The 17,028-nt window shown below is 35.7% G+C and overlaps 1 protein-coding gene across 1 annotated transcript; it reads right to left on the minus strand.

Annotated features, from left to right (window-relative positions):
* Positions 1-4,067: 4,067 nt before the first annotated feature.
* On the minus strand, positions 4,068-9,441 carry LOC145806874 (uncharacterized). The gene is made up of 3 exons (XM_082904714.1): positions 8,873-9,441; positions 4,591-7,138; positions 4,068-4,280 (listed from the first exon to the last, which is right to left on the minus strand). The coding sequence occupies exons 1-3, from the start codon at positions 9,439-9,441 to the stop codon at positions 4,068-4,070; spliced, it is 3,330 nt and encodes a 1,109-aa protein (XP_082760840.1).
* Between the last annotated feature and the right edge of the window lie 7,587 nt (positions 9,442-17,028).

Raw genomic sequence — 17,028 nt, forward strand, 5'->3', positions numbered from 1 at the left:
CAAACAGTTTAAGCGCGCAGCTGCCATTTGAGGGGTAAAATGACTTAAATGCCCCTCATAATTTCAAGCTATGACAAGTGTGCCATTACTAAAATAAATTTTATATTAATTAATACTAATTAATAATTTTAGTATTAATTGATTACAAAAAGCCATTAATTGCCACTTATTAATTTATAATGAAATAATTTTATACTAATTGATTTATAATAAAAAAATGAAAAAAATAATTTATAATGAACAAATGAAAATAAGCCATTAATTGAGACTAATTAAATTATAATGAAATAATTTTATACTAATTTATTTATAATGAAAAAATGAAAAAAATATTTATAATGAAAATAAGCCATTAATTGACACTAATTAATTAATAATGAAATAATTTTATACTAATTGATTTATAATGAAAAAGTGAAAATAATAATTTATAATGAAAAAATGAAAATAAGTCATTAATTGGCACTAATTAATTTATAATGAAAAAATGAAATAATTTTATACTAATTAATTTATAATGAAGAAATGAAAATAATAATTTTGTAATACTAATTATATTAACTTTTATTAATGAAATAATTTTTTAAAAAATTAAAACTGAAAAAAAAAAGACAAAATAATCATTTTTATATTATATAAGAACAAAAAGGACAATTACATAACAAAAAGTTATTTTACATCTTATTAACCAAACATTATTCTGCTGCTTAAATTCATAATCTCACAGCTGCACCAAACAGATTAACAGATTATGTTTACAGCTATAAGCTATAATCTGTTAAGTTATAATCTATAATTACTTTTCTACAACCCTACCAAACAGAGCCATAGTCGGGATCAAAATCGAACATCTATCAACATAAAAATAAATTATATTTTATAAAATAAATAATAAATTTAAAATATTCATTTTATAAAACAAAGTGTTATTTATTTATGTATTTATAATTATTCAATAAATTTATAATTTTTACTATGAAAAGAATATGAGACCCAACGTGAATAGATATAAAGCGAGGACATAAAGGTGAATTTATCTCGTGAACATCCCATTAAAAATTTGGGAGATTTTAGTGAAAATTAATGAGTAATTCTATAAACTCATTTTTGAAATCCTATACACTCCTACATTCTATTTGAGGATCTCAAATAATTTCTAAACTAAAAATAAGAGTTTATTGTTAAAATGTTGGGTTGGATAGACAACATGGGTGTTTGAAAAGTTGTTATTTTAGTATGTTATTTTAGTTTTTAGTTATTTTAGTAGGTTAAAATTTTTGTGTTTAAAAAGATCGTTGGATTTTTTTCTAGTTGGATGTGTTGTTTATGAGAGAAAAAGTGAAATGATTATAAATTTGATGTGATATTTTGTCTTATTAATTTTTTTAGCCTATTTTGTCTTTTTGTGGATTTTAGCCTAAAGCAAGCTCAAATAGCCCTTGCCAAAATTATTCAAATTTTAAATTTTATAATTTTTTATGTAATTATTAAATTTTAATCAAATTATTTTTTTAAAATTTTGTTGTATAAACTAACATTAATGAAAGTAGAATTTTATTGTCTAAATTTAACATTTAAAAGTTAAAATTTCACTACTATCAGCCCTACAAAATATTTGAGATACTCCCTCTCCTCCTTTCTTTCTTTCTTTCATTGTTTTCATTTTATTTTTTTTTATTACGCCAAATTAAAGATAGAGATCCAAATGGGATATTCACCCAAAAGAGGTACAAATGGGAAGAAAGGAGCCGAATTAAAGGTAGAGATCCAAATGGGAAGAAAAGCGATTTGCCTCTTTTAATCTTATTTTATTTAGTACCCATTGCTGTTTCTAAACTAATATAGGGTAGGTTAGATCTAAGATTACACATAATATTTATTTTGGTAACATCCGAAATCAAATGCATTAAATTTTGTTTGAATGTTTTAAAAAGAAAAATCCAATCCAATCCGATCCCTCCCTAAACATTTTGCTCATATCGGTAAATTTAATTAAAGACACTTTACTTTTAAATATTACAAAGTGTGACAGTCTACAAACAATTTCAGAGTGCAATTAATAATTAAAAATATATATATATAATACATACATTTTAAACATTCTTTTAGCAAATAAGATTTATTATAGTACAAAACCTAGAAAATACAAAAATGAAAAACTTGACTATAAAAGATCAGCATAGTTTACCTATTTACTTACATATAGTCCACCAATTAATTTGGAAGTGTCATGGCCAAGACAATGTTATTGATTTCTTTGCACTTCCTGTTTAGTCTGTTCTTAAGGCTAAAATCTCAATGACTTGAGCTTTACCCTCTTCTACCTAGATTCTCCAGATTCACCTCTTTTTAAGCATAACCTACCCTACGAAAAGAAGATCCAATGCGCATCCAACATTCCAATAGATGAGCTCATTTCTTGTTTACCATGTCATCATCAACAAAATCACAGAATTATAGTTTCCAATCTTTAGATGCTGAAATTCCATCTCCCCAGATCGAGACTCAAACTTTCAAATACATAGTTAAATTAGGAATTGGCACATTCAATACCATAACACCATACAAAGAGTACTGCTTGGAAGTAGACATAAGAAGCTATATCACATGAATCTAATGTCAGGGTTGTAAAAAATGCTTTAAGCAGACATCAAAACCTTTCCCTAAGAACATATCCAAATCTTTTCAGCGAAGACGGGATGTTGAACACAAATGCCTTTACACTAATGGCACCTACTCAATCGGTGTCCTTGCAAACGAAACTTTCTATTTTGATTCCAATGTTAAAGGGAAGATTAAAAAAAAAAAAAAGTGAGAGCATAACGTTTGGTTGCAGATTGGGAAACGAAATGGGATATGACTTTGATAAGAATAATAAAATAGCTGGAATTATGGGCCTACGATGGGGTGATCCATACTACATCTCGTAGGCCTCCTCGGAGTTTTCTAAGGTTTGGTGCAGATATTCCAAATAAGGCCAGTTCAGGCATCACCGATCTGCAATACGTTATGCACAGGACATTTTACTACTTGGAACTTCAAGGCATTTGCGTCAATGAACAAAGACTCAATATAAGTCCAAGTGTATTTGCATTGAGAGACGATCATAATGGTGTCAAGGGTGGTTGCTTCATTGACCCTCGCATGAGATATTCAAGAATCACTACAACAAATAAGAGTCTTAAAAACTTGGTGTCTAAAAATGAAAATTTTGTTACAAAAGACATTTAAAGACCAATTTCTATAGTCAGGAGAATAATCGCTAAAAGATAGTCTCAAAAAGTCTAAAACAAGCCTTGAAAATGTTTTAGGCTTTAAAATAAAATATTCTAAATAATTCTTTCTTATTATGTGCTTACTGTTACTTAGAAAAATATGTATGCTTATTGTCTAAATATCAATATCGTTGTTAATTATTGATGGAAAAAACAAGTACAAGGTACAAGACAATTACATCAATAAGAAAAGGGAAATGCAAAAGCATCACAATGAGCTAAATGATCCCAACTAGGTTGGCACCACAAACCTCATCCTATCATTTGCTAGCACCCCCCAGTTGGTGAGAGACCAACAAAAAAAGAAAAGACCAAAGAAACATCAGAGCAGCCACCCAACCAACCAACCAAACCTAGCACCTAAGCATAGTCTGATTTACGGCCCTGTATGCTCATCAACCACAATTTAAATTCCCAGTGCTCATTATGCTAGCATAAGCTTCACAGCAGCACAACCATAGAATAAAACCAGTTCAGAAGAAAATCAGATCAAAATGCACACCCAAAAATGCAGTAAGCCACCATATATTGCAGTAAGCCACCATACTTCAGAGGCCAAGGTATTTATTCATGAACAACTCTCCTACTACCAGCTGAGTAACTTTAAAAGCAACCACTAATGCAAACTAGAATTTATTCATGCAAACTTGAAAACTTGAAAAGCAACTCTCCTACTACCAGCTGAATTTTGCCACCAATGCAAACTTGAAAACATGAACAACTCTCCTACTACCACCTGACAGAGTTGGCCCTTAGCTTAGCAGCCCAGAGTCCAGCAGCAGAGCAACAGATTCAACCATACAACAGATCAGCAACATAGCAAACCTTTGCCACCAATAGACCAGCAGCTGTGAAGCAAAATTCATGAACATAGCAGAACATAGCAAATAGCAACATAGCATGATAGCAGAACACCATAATAGCATAATAGCAGAACAACTCTCCATCAGCAACATAGCAAAACAGACCAGCAACATAGCAGAACACCATATCAGAACACCATATCTACCAGCAGACCAGCAACATCAAGTCAGAATAGCTACTGTTTTGTGAAATTGCTGCAACCTAACTAATCAAATACAGTGATGATCCTACAAATACAGTGAAGATCCTACAAATACACAAATACAGTGATGATCCTTCCCACTATAAGATCCTTCTCATATTATAACCTCAATATTTTAATCCTTCTCATTCTGCAAACTCAGTAGAATTTAGTGAGCTTCTGTTTGAACTCCAGTCAATAACCCAGCACATTAAAGTGCACCATACTAGAACAAAACCTTCACCCTCCATTCCTGATACAATATTTCACCTGAGGCAGATTAAAGACCAAATCATTAATGGAGAAATCAACCTGGATTTTCGATGCTTTGAACCACATAGCAACTCTAACTTTCACTAAATCACACAAAGCTTCCAGATTTGGTTGAGAGGCACCGAAGACACACTCATTTCTGTGCTTCCATGTGGACCAGAGAGTGGCCAAAGGAATGGCCATCCAGATTTTCTTCTCCAGCCTCTGCATCACACTTCCGGACCACCATTCCAGCAACCCATGCACAGATCCTGGAATCACCCACTGCAATCCCCACCAACAAATAATATCTGACCAAAGCTGCCACACAAAAGGGCAGTGGAGCAAAATATGTTCCACAAATTCAACCTCGATATGACAAAAAACACAGCCAAGGTTTACATTACCTGTAAGAATTCCAATTCTATGAAGAAAATAAGATGTTTTAACCTTACCGAGCCAAGCTAACCACCCGAAAAATTGCACTTTTGGAGGCACAAAGTTGTTCCAAAGTGAGGCGGCCACTGGAATTGCAGATCCCAGAGAAGATTCAGTCCATTTATAAATTGATGAAACAGAAAAGAGTTTAGAAGGGTCTGCACACCAAAGGAGCTCATCAGGGTTAGTACTACACAGTATTGGTGCAGAGCTAATCAAACAGGATAATCTATATGCTTCTTCCTCCTCCCAAGCCATCAAAGTTCTTCTAAATCCCAGGTTCCATCCACCATCCTCTGCCCTTCTTTCGAAAAACACACTAACGACACCATCTTTATCATTAGATAATAAGAAAAGCCTTGGAAATTCATCCATTAAGCAAACATTACCCACCCACTTGTCCCTCCAAAAAAGAACTCTTCTCCCATCCCCCAGAACTATCTTAGAATTATTCATATAGAACTGATGCAGCTCTGGATTGGACTGAACAACATGAATTATATTAGTCCAGAGTTTTGAACCTCTACCAAACAGTTTTGGGAACCATCTTCCATCCACTGGCACATATTTTGCACAAATCACTTCCTTCCAAAGCGATTGATTCTCCACACCAAATCTCCACCACCATTTTAATAGTAAACATTGATTCAACGTTATAATCCTCCTCACACCTAACCCTCCTAATTTCTTATTTTTAGTAATTACCTCCCACCGGACCATATGAACTTTTCTTCGAAGATCAGAGCCACCCCAAAGAAAAGTTGATTGCAATCTCTCAATCTCCTTAGCCACTCCAGTCGGAATTTTGAACAAAGATATATAATAGGTTGGTAAAGAGGACAATACAGATTTGATTAAAGTTAGGCGCCCGGAAAAAGATAACAACCTTCTCTTCCATGTGGAGAATTTCTGTTTGAACTTGTCAAGAACGGGTTTCCAGGTGCTCCTCCTGCTAGGATTTGCCCCCAAAGGTAGTCCCAAATACTTGAGAGGCAACTTTTGGTGAAGACAATTTAAAGAGAAGGCAAACTCCTGCACTAATTCCTCATCCACCCCAACCCCACAGATGACACTCTTGTGGTAGTTAATTTTCAGACCCGAAACAATCTCAAAACATCTTAGAATTCTTTTAATATTGGTCACCTCCACCCTATTTGCATCACAAAACATAATTGTGTCATCCGCGAATTGCAAATGAGTGACTCTAAGGCCATTAGACCCCACTTCGGCCCCTTTAATTAGGCCCAACTCCTTAGCTCTACTCAGTAAGATATTGAGGCCCTCTGCTACAATGTTGAATAAGAATGGTGACAGCGGATCTCCTTGTCTGAGACCTCTTTGTGGACAGAACTCAGATGTTGGTGACCCATTTACTAGGACAGAGATCTTGGCAGAGGAAACACAAGCTTTCATCCATCTAACCCACCTAGAACCAAAGCCAAACTTTGACAACATATCAAATAAAAATTCCCAATTAATCGAGTCATAGGCCTTTTCAAAATCCAACTTAAGCACCAAACCTTTTCGGTTAGATCTCTTCCACCCATCCACTACTTCATTAGCTATCAGAATTCCATCTAAAATGTTCCTTCCCCCCAAAAAAGCTGACTGGGCCTCACCAATAATATTGGGCATCACCTTTTTCAATCTGTTAGCTAACACCTTAGCTAAGATTTTGTACAAAGATCCAATCAAGCTAATGGGCCTATATTCATTCAAGCAAGAAGGGCTTGAAACTTTTGGAATTAGGGCAATAAAAGAGCTATTAATTCCACCAACCAGACTAGCATTATGATGGAACTCCCTCATAAACTGTAGCACATCAACCCGCACTATTTGCCAACATTTCTTAAAGAAGGACATGTTGAACCCATCAGGCCCAGGAGCCTTATTACCATCACAACACTTGATAGCATTCCGGATCTCCTCCTCTGTAAAACCTGCCTCCAATTGTGCCACAATATGAGCTCCTCCTATACTCTTAAAAGGGCTAGACAATTTGGGACGGACTTTCCAATCTTCCGAAAATAGCCTCATAAAATGAACTTGAACTACATCCCTTATTTCCGAAGGCTCTTCAAGCAACATACCATTCATTGGTAATGAGCACAGAGAATTCCTGCTATTCCTGCTACATGCCATTATATGACTTTGATAAGAATAATAAAATAGCTGGAATTATGGGCCTACGATGGGGTGATCCATACTACATCTCGTAGGCCTCCTCGGAGTTTTCTAAGGTTTGGTGCAGATATTCCAAATAAGGCCAGTTCAGGCATCACCGATCTGCAATACGTTATGCACAGGACATTTTACTACTTGGAACTTCAAGGCATTTGCATCAATGAACAAAGACTCAATATAAGTCCAAGTGTATTTGCATTGAGAGACGATCATAATGGTGTCAAGGGTGGTTGCTTCATTGACCCTCGCATGAGATATTCAAGAATCACTACAACAAATAAGAGTCTTAAAAACTTGGTGTCTAAAAATGAAAATTTTGTTACAAAAGACATTTGAAGACCAATTTCTATAGTCAGGAGAATAATCGCTAAAAGATAGTCTCAAAAAGTCTAAAACAAGCCTTGAAAATGTTTTAGGCTTTAAAATAAAATATTCTAAATAATTCTTTCTTATTATGTGCTCACTGTTACTTAGAAAAATATGTATGCTTATTGTCCAAATATCAATATCGTTGTTAATTATTGTTATTTTAAAAATTGATAATTTGTCTATTTGGTTATTATCTTTATTAAGAATAGTTGATAGGAAATATCTAAAAAGAAAAAAAGTAAGATAGTGATCTTACATAAGAATCTTTGTTAACTTATTACCTATTAAACTACGTGATTATCACTTAAAATAACATTTTCATTGATTTAAATTTAAATATTTCATATTTATAAGATATATTTAACATCTAAATGTGTAAATATATATTTTTAAGTAATTTTTAAAAAGCGACCGAATCTTTACGATTCATGATTCGATTCGATTCGCGATTCGGTACAAGGTCATTTCGATTCACGATACGAATCTCGATTTGACAACTATACTCTATATACTATGTCTTAGTTCTACTTATTCTAAATCTTTTAGATTCAAGTACTTTTCTTAAAATCTTCAACTTAGTGTTAACTCCTTCTCTAGTCTTATCCAATAACACGATATTATCTGCAAAAAGCATATGCCATAGCACATCATCCTGAATATTGCGCGTCAACTCATCCATAGCTAAAGCGAAAAGATAAGGACTTAAGGTTGATCCTTGGTGTAACCCTACATAAATTGAAAATTCACTCGTCTCTCCAGCATGTGATCTAATTGTGGTCACCACAACTTCATACATATCCCTAATCACATCAATGTAACCTTTTGTCAATCTTTTTTCTCTAACACCCACCAGATTATATCTCAAGGCACTCTATCATATGCTTTCTCAAGATCGATAAAAATTATATGAATGTCTCTTTTCTTGTCTCTTCTTTATATTTTTCTATTACTCTCCTGAAAAGATAGATGGCTTCCATTGTTGACCTATTAGGCATAAACCCAAACTGATTCTCTGACACCTCTGTTATATCTCGCAATCGACGTTCCATCACTCTCTCCCACACTTTCATTTTGTGTCACATTAGCTTGATTCTTCTATAGTTGTTGCAATTCTGAACATCTCCTTTATTCTTATATATTGATACTAAAATACTCTTCCTTTACTCTGGCATTTTCATAGTTAACAAAATCTTGCTAAATAACCTAGCCAACCAAATAACCCCCCTTCTAACCCAAACATTATCACGCTTTAATAGGTATATCATCGGATCCTAGAGCCTTATTCAATTTCATCTTCTTAAGTGCAAACTCCACTTCAAAGTTCCTAATCTTACTATAGAACTTATAGTCATGGTTTTCCTTATTACTGTCTATTTCCTCGCCTTTTGACCTACCTCCATGTTTCTCATTTAACAGCTTCTCAAAATAGTTTTTACACCTCTCCTTAATCTCTTCATCTTCCACCAATGCCTCAAAGTTCTCACCCTTGATGCACTTAATCTGATTAACATCTCTGAGTTTCATCTCTCTTAGCTTAACAAGTTTGTATATCCTCTTCTTTCCCTCCTCACTATCTAGGCTAGTGTATAGGCCATCATAAGCTTTTAACTTAGTCTCTCTCACTACTTTTTTGACCTCCTTATTGGTCAATCTATAGTGCTTAAGGTTTTCCTTGGTTTGCCACTTTTTAAAGGTCTCTTTTTTCATCTTTATTACCGCTTGGACTTCTTCCCTCCACCACCAAGTTTCCCTAAAGTTAGATCCCTTTCCTTTCGACTCTCCAAGAACTTCCCTTGAGATTCTTCTCATACAGTTGGCCATCGAGTTCCACATAATGTTAGCATCATTTTTCAAGTTCCAAGTACCTTCTTTATCCATTTTGTTCTTGAATGTGTCTAGTTTATCACATTTTAGGCCCCACCATCTAGTCCTGCGACACCACTATCTTTTTGAGTTTGTTATCGCCCATTAAAGCATAAATCTAGTACCAAAATCCTATGTTGAGACGTTAAGTTCTCTCCAGGAATCACCTTACAATCACTGCATTTTAGACAGTCCCATTTTTTTACTAGAAAGTAATCTATTTGACTCCTAATTGACTCACTCTTGAAGGTTATCAAATGTTCTTTTCTTTTCTTATACATAGTATTAGTCACCACTAGGTCAGAAGCTAATGCAAAATCTAAAATATTCTCTCTAGTCTCATTTCTATAACCAAAACCATAACCACCGTGCACCTTCTCATACCCTAATTTATCTACTCCTACATGGCCATTGAAATCACTACTTATAATTAGGTTCTCTCCTACGAATATCTTCTGTAATACCTCATCCATTTGGTCCTAAAAAACTTTCTTAGTTTGATCATCTAATCCTACTTGGAGAGCTTTTGCACTAATAACGTTCACTATATTCTCTCTAATAACTAGTTTACTTAACATAATCCTATTACCTTTCCTAATGACCGCAATTACATTTTCTACAAGACTCTTAGCAACTATTATTCCTACACCATTCCCGTGTTTATCCTTACTACTATAATATAGCTTAAAACTGGTATCCTCTATTTCTCGAGCTTTCTCAGCCATCCATCTAGTTTTTTGTACACAAACTATACTAACGCATTCTAATCATGACATCTACCAATTCCATAGTCTTATCAGTTGAAGTTCCTATATTACATATGGCTACCCTAAATCTATAATTTTGGACTAGCTTCTTTATCCACGCTCGATCGGGAAAATGAGAAAATCTTTGCCCCAGTTTTCACCGCACCAACGCGTCGATGTAGCGCTCCTTGCTCACTTTTTGAAACATCCGAAGGCAGGCGCAACACGTCACTTAAGGGGAACGACCTAGCATTTAATTTATTCAGAGTATTAAGTTTCATGTCATAAAGGATATGAGCGGCTTTTTTACGTGTTGGCTGTTGGCTATTTAACACACAACCCTCCTCCTTTATCCAGGCTTGGGACCGGCAGAGTTGTTAAGCAACCCCGGCGGAGTTCTAGTACTTCTTATAGATGTGTGTGTGTGTGTGTGTTTTTTTTTTGTTTATGTTTTCATTGAGCTCCACACTAAACTATGTCATCCGCTTTTTATTCTTAATTAATATGAGTTTTGATGCTGCAGATTTTGCATTACGATCCATTCTCAATGGGCCCACATGCTATTGGCATTAAATTGGTCTAGCAGTGGTTGATTGACAAAACAAAGTGCTGTTAACTTGCATGGGCATTAAATTTTATATCAAATAAGAGCTGGTTTGGATGACCTTGTCCGAGCTCATTAATCATTTTCTTATTACAGTCACCTCATCTATATAATCAGATGAGACCTCTGGAAAGATGGTACAAGACAGTATTATTGACATGAAAAATTTCTTACTTGTACATGAAATTGATCTTAAAAACTTAGAACACACAAATGACCTTGATATATGTATCTAATATGAAGCCTAGCCAAGGTTGTTAAGATCGGGATCCTATACAGGATCGTTTTGGGTGTCTATCGAATCGGATCGTAGGATCGGATCGAGAATCGTAAGATCCTACCAAAATGATAAAAAAACGCAATAATTTTTATATGGCTAAGTAATACTATCAAAATATATATAGAATGACCCCCCCAAAATAAAAAATTATAGCAATTCAAGAAGCATTCAAGCATTTTTTCTCAAAAAACGAAGTCAAAAACATAATAAAAGAAAATTTTTCTCCAGCAGTATTTTTCCTCTGCCGCCCTTTTCCTGAATTAGAGGTTGACATTGTGTTGTGATGCTACTATGCTAGCTATGTGCTTCAAATTGTGGAAATTAAAAGAAATTTTTTCAGCAAAGTTCAAGGAAAAATAACCAAAGAAGAGCAGCAGCAGCAGCAGTAGCAAAGAAGAACCAAGAAAAAAGAAGTAAAAAAAAAAACACCCTTTTAGTTTAGTTTTAAAATTATGATTTGAGTGTAGAGTTGTGATTTAAGTGTAGAGTTATGAGTTGAGTTTTAAAAAATGAAAATTTATTTGGTTATAAATTTTGAAATTTTTTGAAATTATTTTTTTAATATTTAAAAATGTTTAAGTATTTTTTATTTTTTTTAATTTTAAATATTTTTTAATTTTTAATTTTTAAATTTTTAAATTTGTAAATTTGTAAATTTTAAATATTTTATTTTTATTTTTATTTTTAATATTTTAAACTGAAGTTATGGTTTTAAGTCTTTCACTTTGACCAAGATAGCACATCCATTCATGCAAACATATATATATATATATATATATATATAAGACTTGATGAAGATGCATACCTAGTTACACAAAATCTAAAGCTTTGATATCCAATTTCACTTTCCCCTATTTCTCATACCCTAATCGCAGCTTCTTTTATCCTAATTTTTTGTTTGAATTGAAGTTGCCAAAAAAAAAACCCTATTAATCAGGATCGCATGGAATCGCGATCCCGATACGATCCTTTCGATCCCAACGATCCTTCAACGATCCTGTCATCAGCTCAATCCAGTATACGAGTCAGATCGAATGGTATATATTGGATCGTAAGATCGTACGATCCTACTATCCAGATCGCGATCTTAACAACCTTGAGCCTAGCCCATGAATTTGATCAGTATTCTTTCTTTAAAATGGTGCCATTTGGCAACATGAGGGGATTTTTTAAAAAAGTACAGTAACTGTGACAGATAATGGAAATAACAGATGATGAAACTACTTGGTGTTGTATAGAGCACTAGGATTGCCATTGTTCCCACTCCTTGCATAAGAAATGCCAATTGGTTTTTTGGTTCTGCTATGTGCAAAAACAATTAATAATTTGTGGATAGTGAAAATGAAAAAGAATTGGAAAATTTTGTTCTCAAATCAGTTAACCAACATGTAGCTGGGTAAACTACTACATAGATTAATAGATTACCCTAATGGGAATCATGATTTGACTGAAGAGGAAAATTTGGAATCTGAAACCCTTTTTGAGTTTTAAATCTTTTAGTTTCTTTGTAAGTGTATGATTGAACTGCAACATTTGTTTTCTTTCATAGCAGGTGTTTTCACTTTCCTTTTTGGTTTATGTACATCTTATGCTTTTGTAGAGTTTTGAGTTTGCCTTTTTTGTTTCTGTACATCTGATGCTTTTATAGAGTTTTCACATTTCTTTTTGGTTTTTGTTTTCTTTTTTGGTTTCTATCCCATTCATGAGTTTGTACTTTTGGGCTTATATGTTTATAATAAGAAAATTAGGAATGTTTATTTTGGTTGCTTCTATAGTTGAGGAGTCATTTTAATCCTTCATTGATCACGTAAATGTGTTTATCCTTGGATTGTTCAAGATGATTGCTCATTTGTCCACTTAAATAAATATGCTGAAGAATAGAAAAACCTAGATGAAATGGGTTTAAAAAAGTTGTCCATGAAAGTTGGACATAAATCTCCATATTTCTAAACTTCAACTCAAGTTGGGTGTGTTGTTTTTTTTTTTTTTTTTTTTTGATCAGCGAAGAAAAGGAAACTTTATTGATGAAGACCGAATAAGGAAATACATCAATAAAGAATGGGAAGGGGAAGAGAAAGGAGAAAGGAGTGCAAAAAGTATCAAAGCGAAACAAAACAATCCCAACTTGGTTGGCACTGTTGAGATCGCCCAAACAAATGCTAGCACACCGCCAAGAGATGGTGAGTTGGTGAGTAACCAACCACAAACAACAAACCCAAACCAAGATAACAACCGAAATCTAAAACATGCCAAAGCCAACAGATAGAAATACTAAAAACCAGCCAAAAAACAAAACAAAGACAGAATAAATCCCTCTGCTGGAACATCCAGACAACAGACCACACGCACTGGCAAGAAGCAGACCATCGGTGAGGCAAGTAGATCAGCAGCAGGGCATCCAGGCAAGCACACCATTATTCTTGCAGCAGCTACCAGCAGAGGATGGAGAAGCTACCAGCCAACCAGAATTCATCCAAGCACACAAAAGCTCTTATGCTAACACAGAGCCACCTTTCAACCAAGCCCACAAAACTCCTTTGCTAACAGAGGGCATATGCACTGCCTTCACAGACCAGAACCAAGCAGGCCTCTGCACTGCCTTCACAGACCAGAACCAAGCTGGTACATACCACTCTGTAACCAATCTGCATAGAAACCAATCTGCTTCAACCCATCTGTTACCAATCTGCAAATTGACAGAACAGCCAAAAATACCCATCTATTAAAGGAGCTTCACTGGAACCAGAGAAAGAGCTTCAGACCAGACTACTACAAACAAATCTGCTACTTCCCACACTGCTACCAATCTGCATAATGACAGAGCAACCAAAACCCTATGTGATACAACCTCTCACCTGCTTCAAATTTGCGACAATATCATGCACTGTGTAATTCACCCCTTTAACATATGACTTGATCCATAATGCAATTCTTACTTTCATTAGCTCTACTACCTGTGCAAAATCTGCATTACCATTGTTAAATAAGCATTCATTCCTGAGTTTCCATAAGGACCAAAGCATGGCCAAAGGGACCACCTTCCAAATATTGAACTCCTTCTTCCTAAATTTCATAGCAGACCACCAATCAAGCAAAATAACCATAGATCCTGGTGTTACCCACTGCACTTCCCACCAGTTTACCAACTCAGACCATAACTTCCATACCAATGGGCATAAAAGCAACACATGATTTATGGTTTCTACCTCTGCTTTGCAAAATACACATAGTGGGCTGACATTGGCAGGTATAGCTCCAATCCTTTGCATGAATTTTGCTGTTTTGAGTCTCCCTTTCCAAGCTAACCAGCTGAAGAACTGAGCCTTCGGGGGGGCTGCATTTTTCCACAGGAACTTTGAAATGGAAACTGTGGATCCATTAACTAATTCCAACCTTTTCCACACTGATGCCACAGAGAATACTCCAGAATTACTTGCTCTCCACAAACAGTTATCCTCAGTTAGAGGATTTAGAATAGGTACCTCTGCTAGTAATACATTTAGCCTATGAACTTCCTCCTCCTCCTAAGCTAAAAGTGATCTTCTAAATGCCAACTTCCAATCACTGCCCGGCCCTTTCCGTTGGTAAAAAAATTGCAAGGAACCTTCCTTCTCCACTGATAAACTAAACAGTTTAGGAAATTCATTCCTAAGACTCATATTATTGCACCATCTATCCGTCCAAAAATGAATCCTTTCTCCATTACCCAAAACAATCCTGAAGTTTTGTGAGAAAAACTCTGCCATTACACTGTTTACTGAAGCTAATGATGCAATGTCCTTCCACATTGTAGATATCATTACAGCTGACACTGTTTCTGGTTTCCACCTGCCCCCAATCCCACCATATCTGCTACATACCACAATTTTCCATAGTGACTGTTGTTGATGACCATACCTCCACTACCATTTTAACATTAAACAGACGTTGACATCACTGAGACTTCTCACACCCAACCCCCCTTGGGCTTTACTTTTACACACCTCTTTCCATTGTACTAAGTGAATTTTCCTTTGAACTTCCGAACCGCCCCACAAGAAGTTTGATTGGATCCTATCAATTGTTTTAGCAACACCAATAGGCAATTTGAAGATAGATAGAAAATACACTGGAAGATTTGACAATCCAGACTTAATTAGGGTCACTCTACCGGCAAAGGACAAGAATCTCCTCTTCCAAGATGCTAATTTCTTTTTAAACTTCTCCATCACTGGTTTCCAAGTACTTTTATTCCTTGGATTGGCCCCTAAAGGTAAGCCAAGATATGACAAAGGTAGATTCTAACTGTGGCAATTCAGGTTATTAGCAAACTCCTTAACTAACTCCTCTTCCACTCCAATACCACAAACAATACTTTTATGAAAATTAATCTTGAGGCCTGACATGACTGGAGTGATGCAGTAGTTGAATGGGAAGAAGGGAAGTTTTTGGAATGTGAAAGGTGTATTTGGCTCACTTGTATGGGAGTTCCTCTCAATCTCTGGAGTATCAAAACTTTTGAAGCCATTGGCAAGGTATGGGGAGAAGTGGTGCAGTATGATGAAGATACAGTGGGAGGCAAACACTTTATGTTCGGCAAAGTTAGGATTATTACAAAAAGGATGGAGCCCATCAATACGGTAATTAATCTAGCAGGAAATGTGAGGGATTATCAAGTGCGAGTGTTTGAAGAGCCGTTAGTCAGTATCTGTCAATGCAATGGTGACTATAGCTGCCACAAAAATGAAGTAATGGAATCCAATATGAACAATGAGAGTGAATACTTGTCCAAACGCAGGTGTCAAGTTGATCATGTTCATCCAGAGGTAGCTGGTAATGGTGTTGAAGGTGGGGATGAAGGTGAAGTCGGTTCAGTTGCAGAGGAGGACAATGATGAGGATGTGGCACAAACTGATGACGTGTCAATCAATGGAACACACACAGCCGAAAGAGCTTTAATAGCTGTGGATGGAGGCTATCATTGTATGTCTGGAGTAGCTGATAAAGTAACTGAGCGTGTTCTAGGGAAAGAAAGGGTGGTGCAGGCGGTCTGCTTAAGGTCTGTGGAGAATGGGATAAAGCAACGGGTGGAAGATCTGGAATGTAATAAAGGTATTATGTATAGTTCAACTGGGTTGGAGTGTGGCAGGCCCAACATAAATTTAGAAGTTGTGTTACATGGAGCCCAAGTTCAGCTTATAATTAATGGGCCAAGATGGGAAGTTAATTCTAATTTAAGTGACTGCATAGCCCAGTCACAGTTTATGGCGGTAGGGGAAGCTGTAGCCCAGAAAGTTAATCACGAGAAGGGGGGCCCATCTCAGCAAGCTCAGGCTAGATCAAAAAGGAAGTCTGATCTGAAGAGGAAAGGCAGTGAAAAGGGGAAAGAAAGAATGAAGTAGGGTGGCCAACCAAAACAGAAGGGGATCCTATTCAGCAACTGTCTCAGAGGTGGAGTGATCCTTCGAGCGGCAGCAGCTGCTATGTCTCTACAAGCGTCACAAAGCAGCAGTTCCCAAAGGAGAAGAAAGATACTTAAGGAAGCCCAAGCTACGATTGAGGTCGGGAAGGCATTAGGGCTAAACTGTGAAGGGAAGGAAGAGGAAGTGGTGGCCAAAATAATGGAGCTGGAGGAGAAAGATTTGGAAAGAGTTGAAGGAAGGGTAAAGGCAGATTAAGCTACTGGAAAAATGAAGGAGAATAGATGCTGCGTTGAAGGTTTTTTAATGAAGATCATGTCATGGAATGTTAGGGGTCTTAGACGACCTGAAAAAGGAGTAGAATTAAGGCATTGGTGAGAGCAAAATTAGTAGATGTTTTGATGCTGCAGGAGACTAAGAGAGAAGCTATTGATGGTAATTTTGTTAAGTCCTTATGGCCTGTGGATGATATGGGTTTTATGGAGGTGGGTTCAGAAGGAAGTACAGGTGGCCTCCTTTGCATTTGGAACACCCAAACTTTTCAATTGATAGACTGCTGCAGTTCTAGGAACT

The sequence above is a fragment of the Camellia sinensis genome, chromosome 14, assembly GCF_055761805.1.
Source record: "Camellia sinensis isolate YWXY chromosome 14, ASM5576180v1, whole genome shotgun sequence".
Taxonomy (NCBI): Eukaryota; Viridiplantae; Streptophyta; class Magnoliopsida; order Ericales; family Theaceae; genus Camellia; species Camellia sinensis.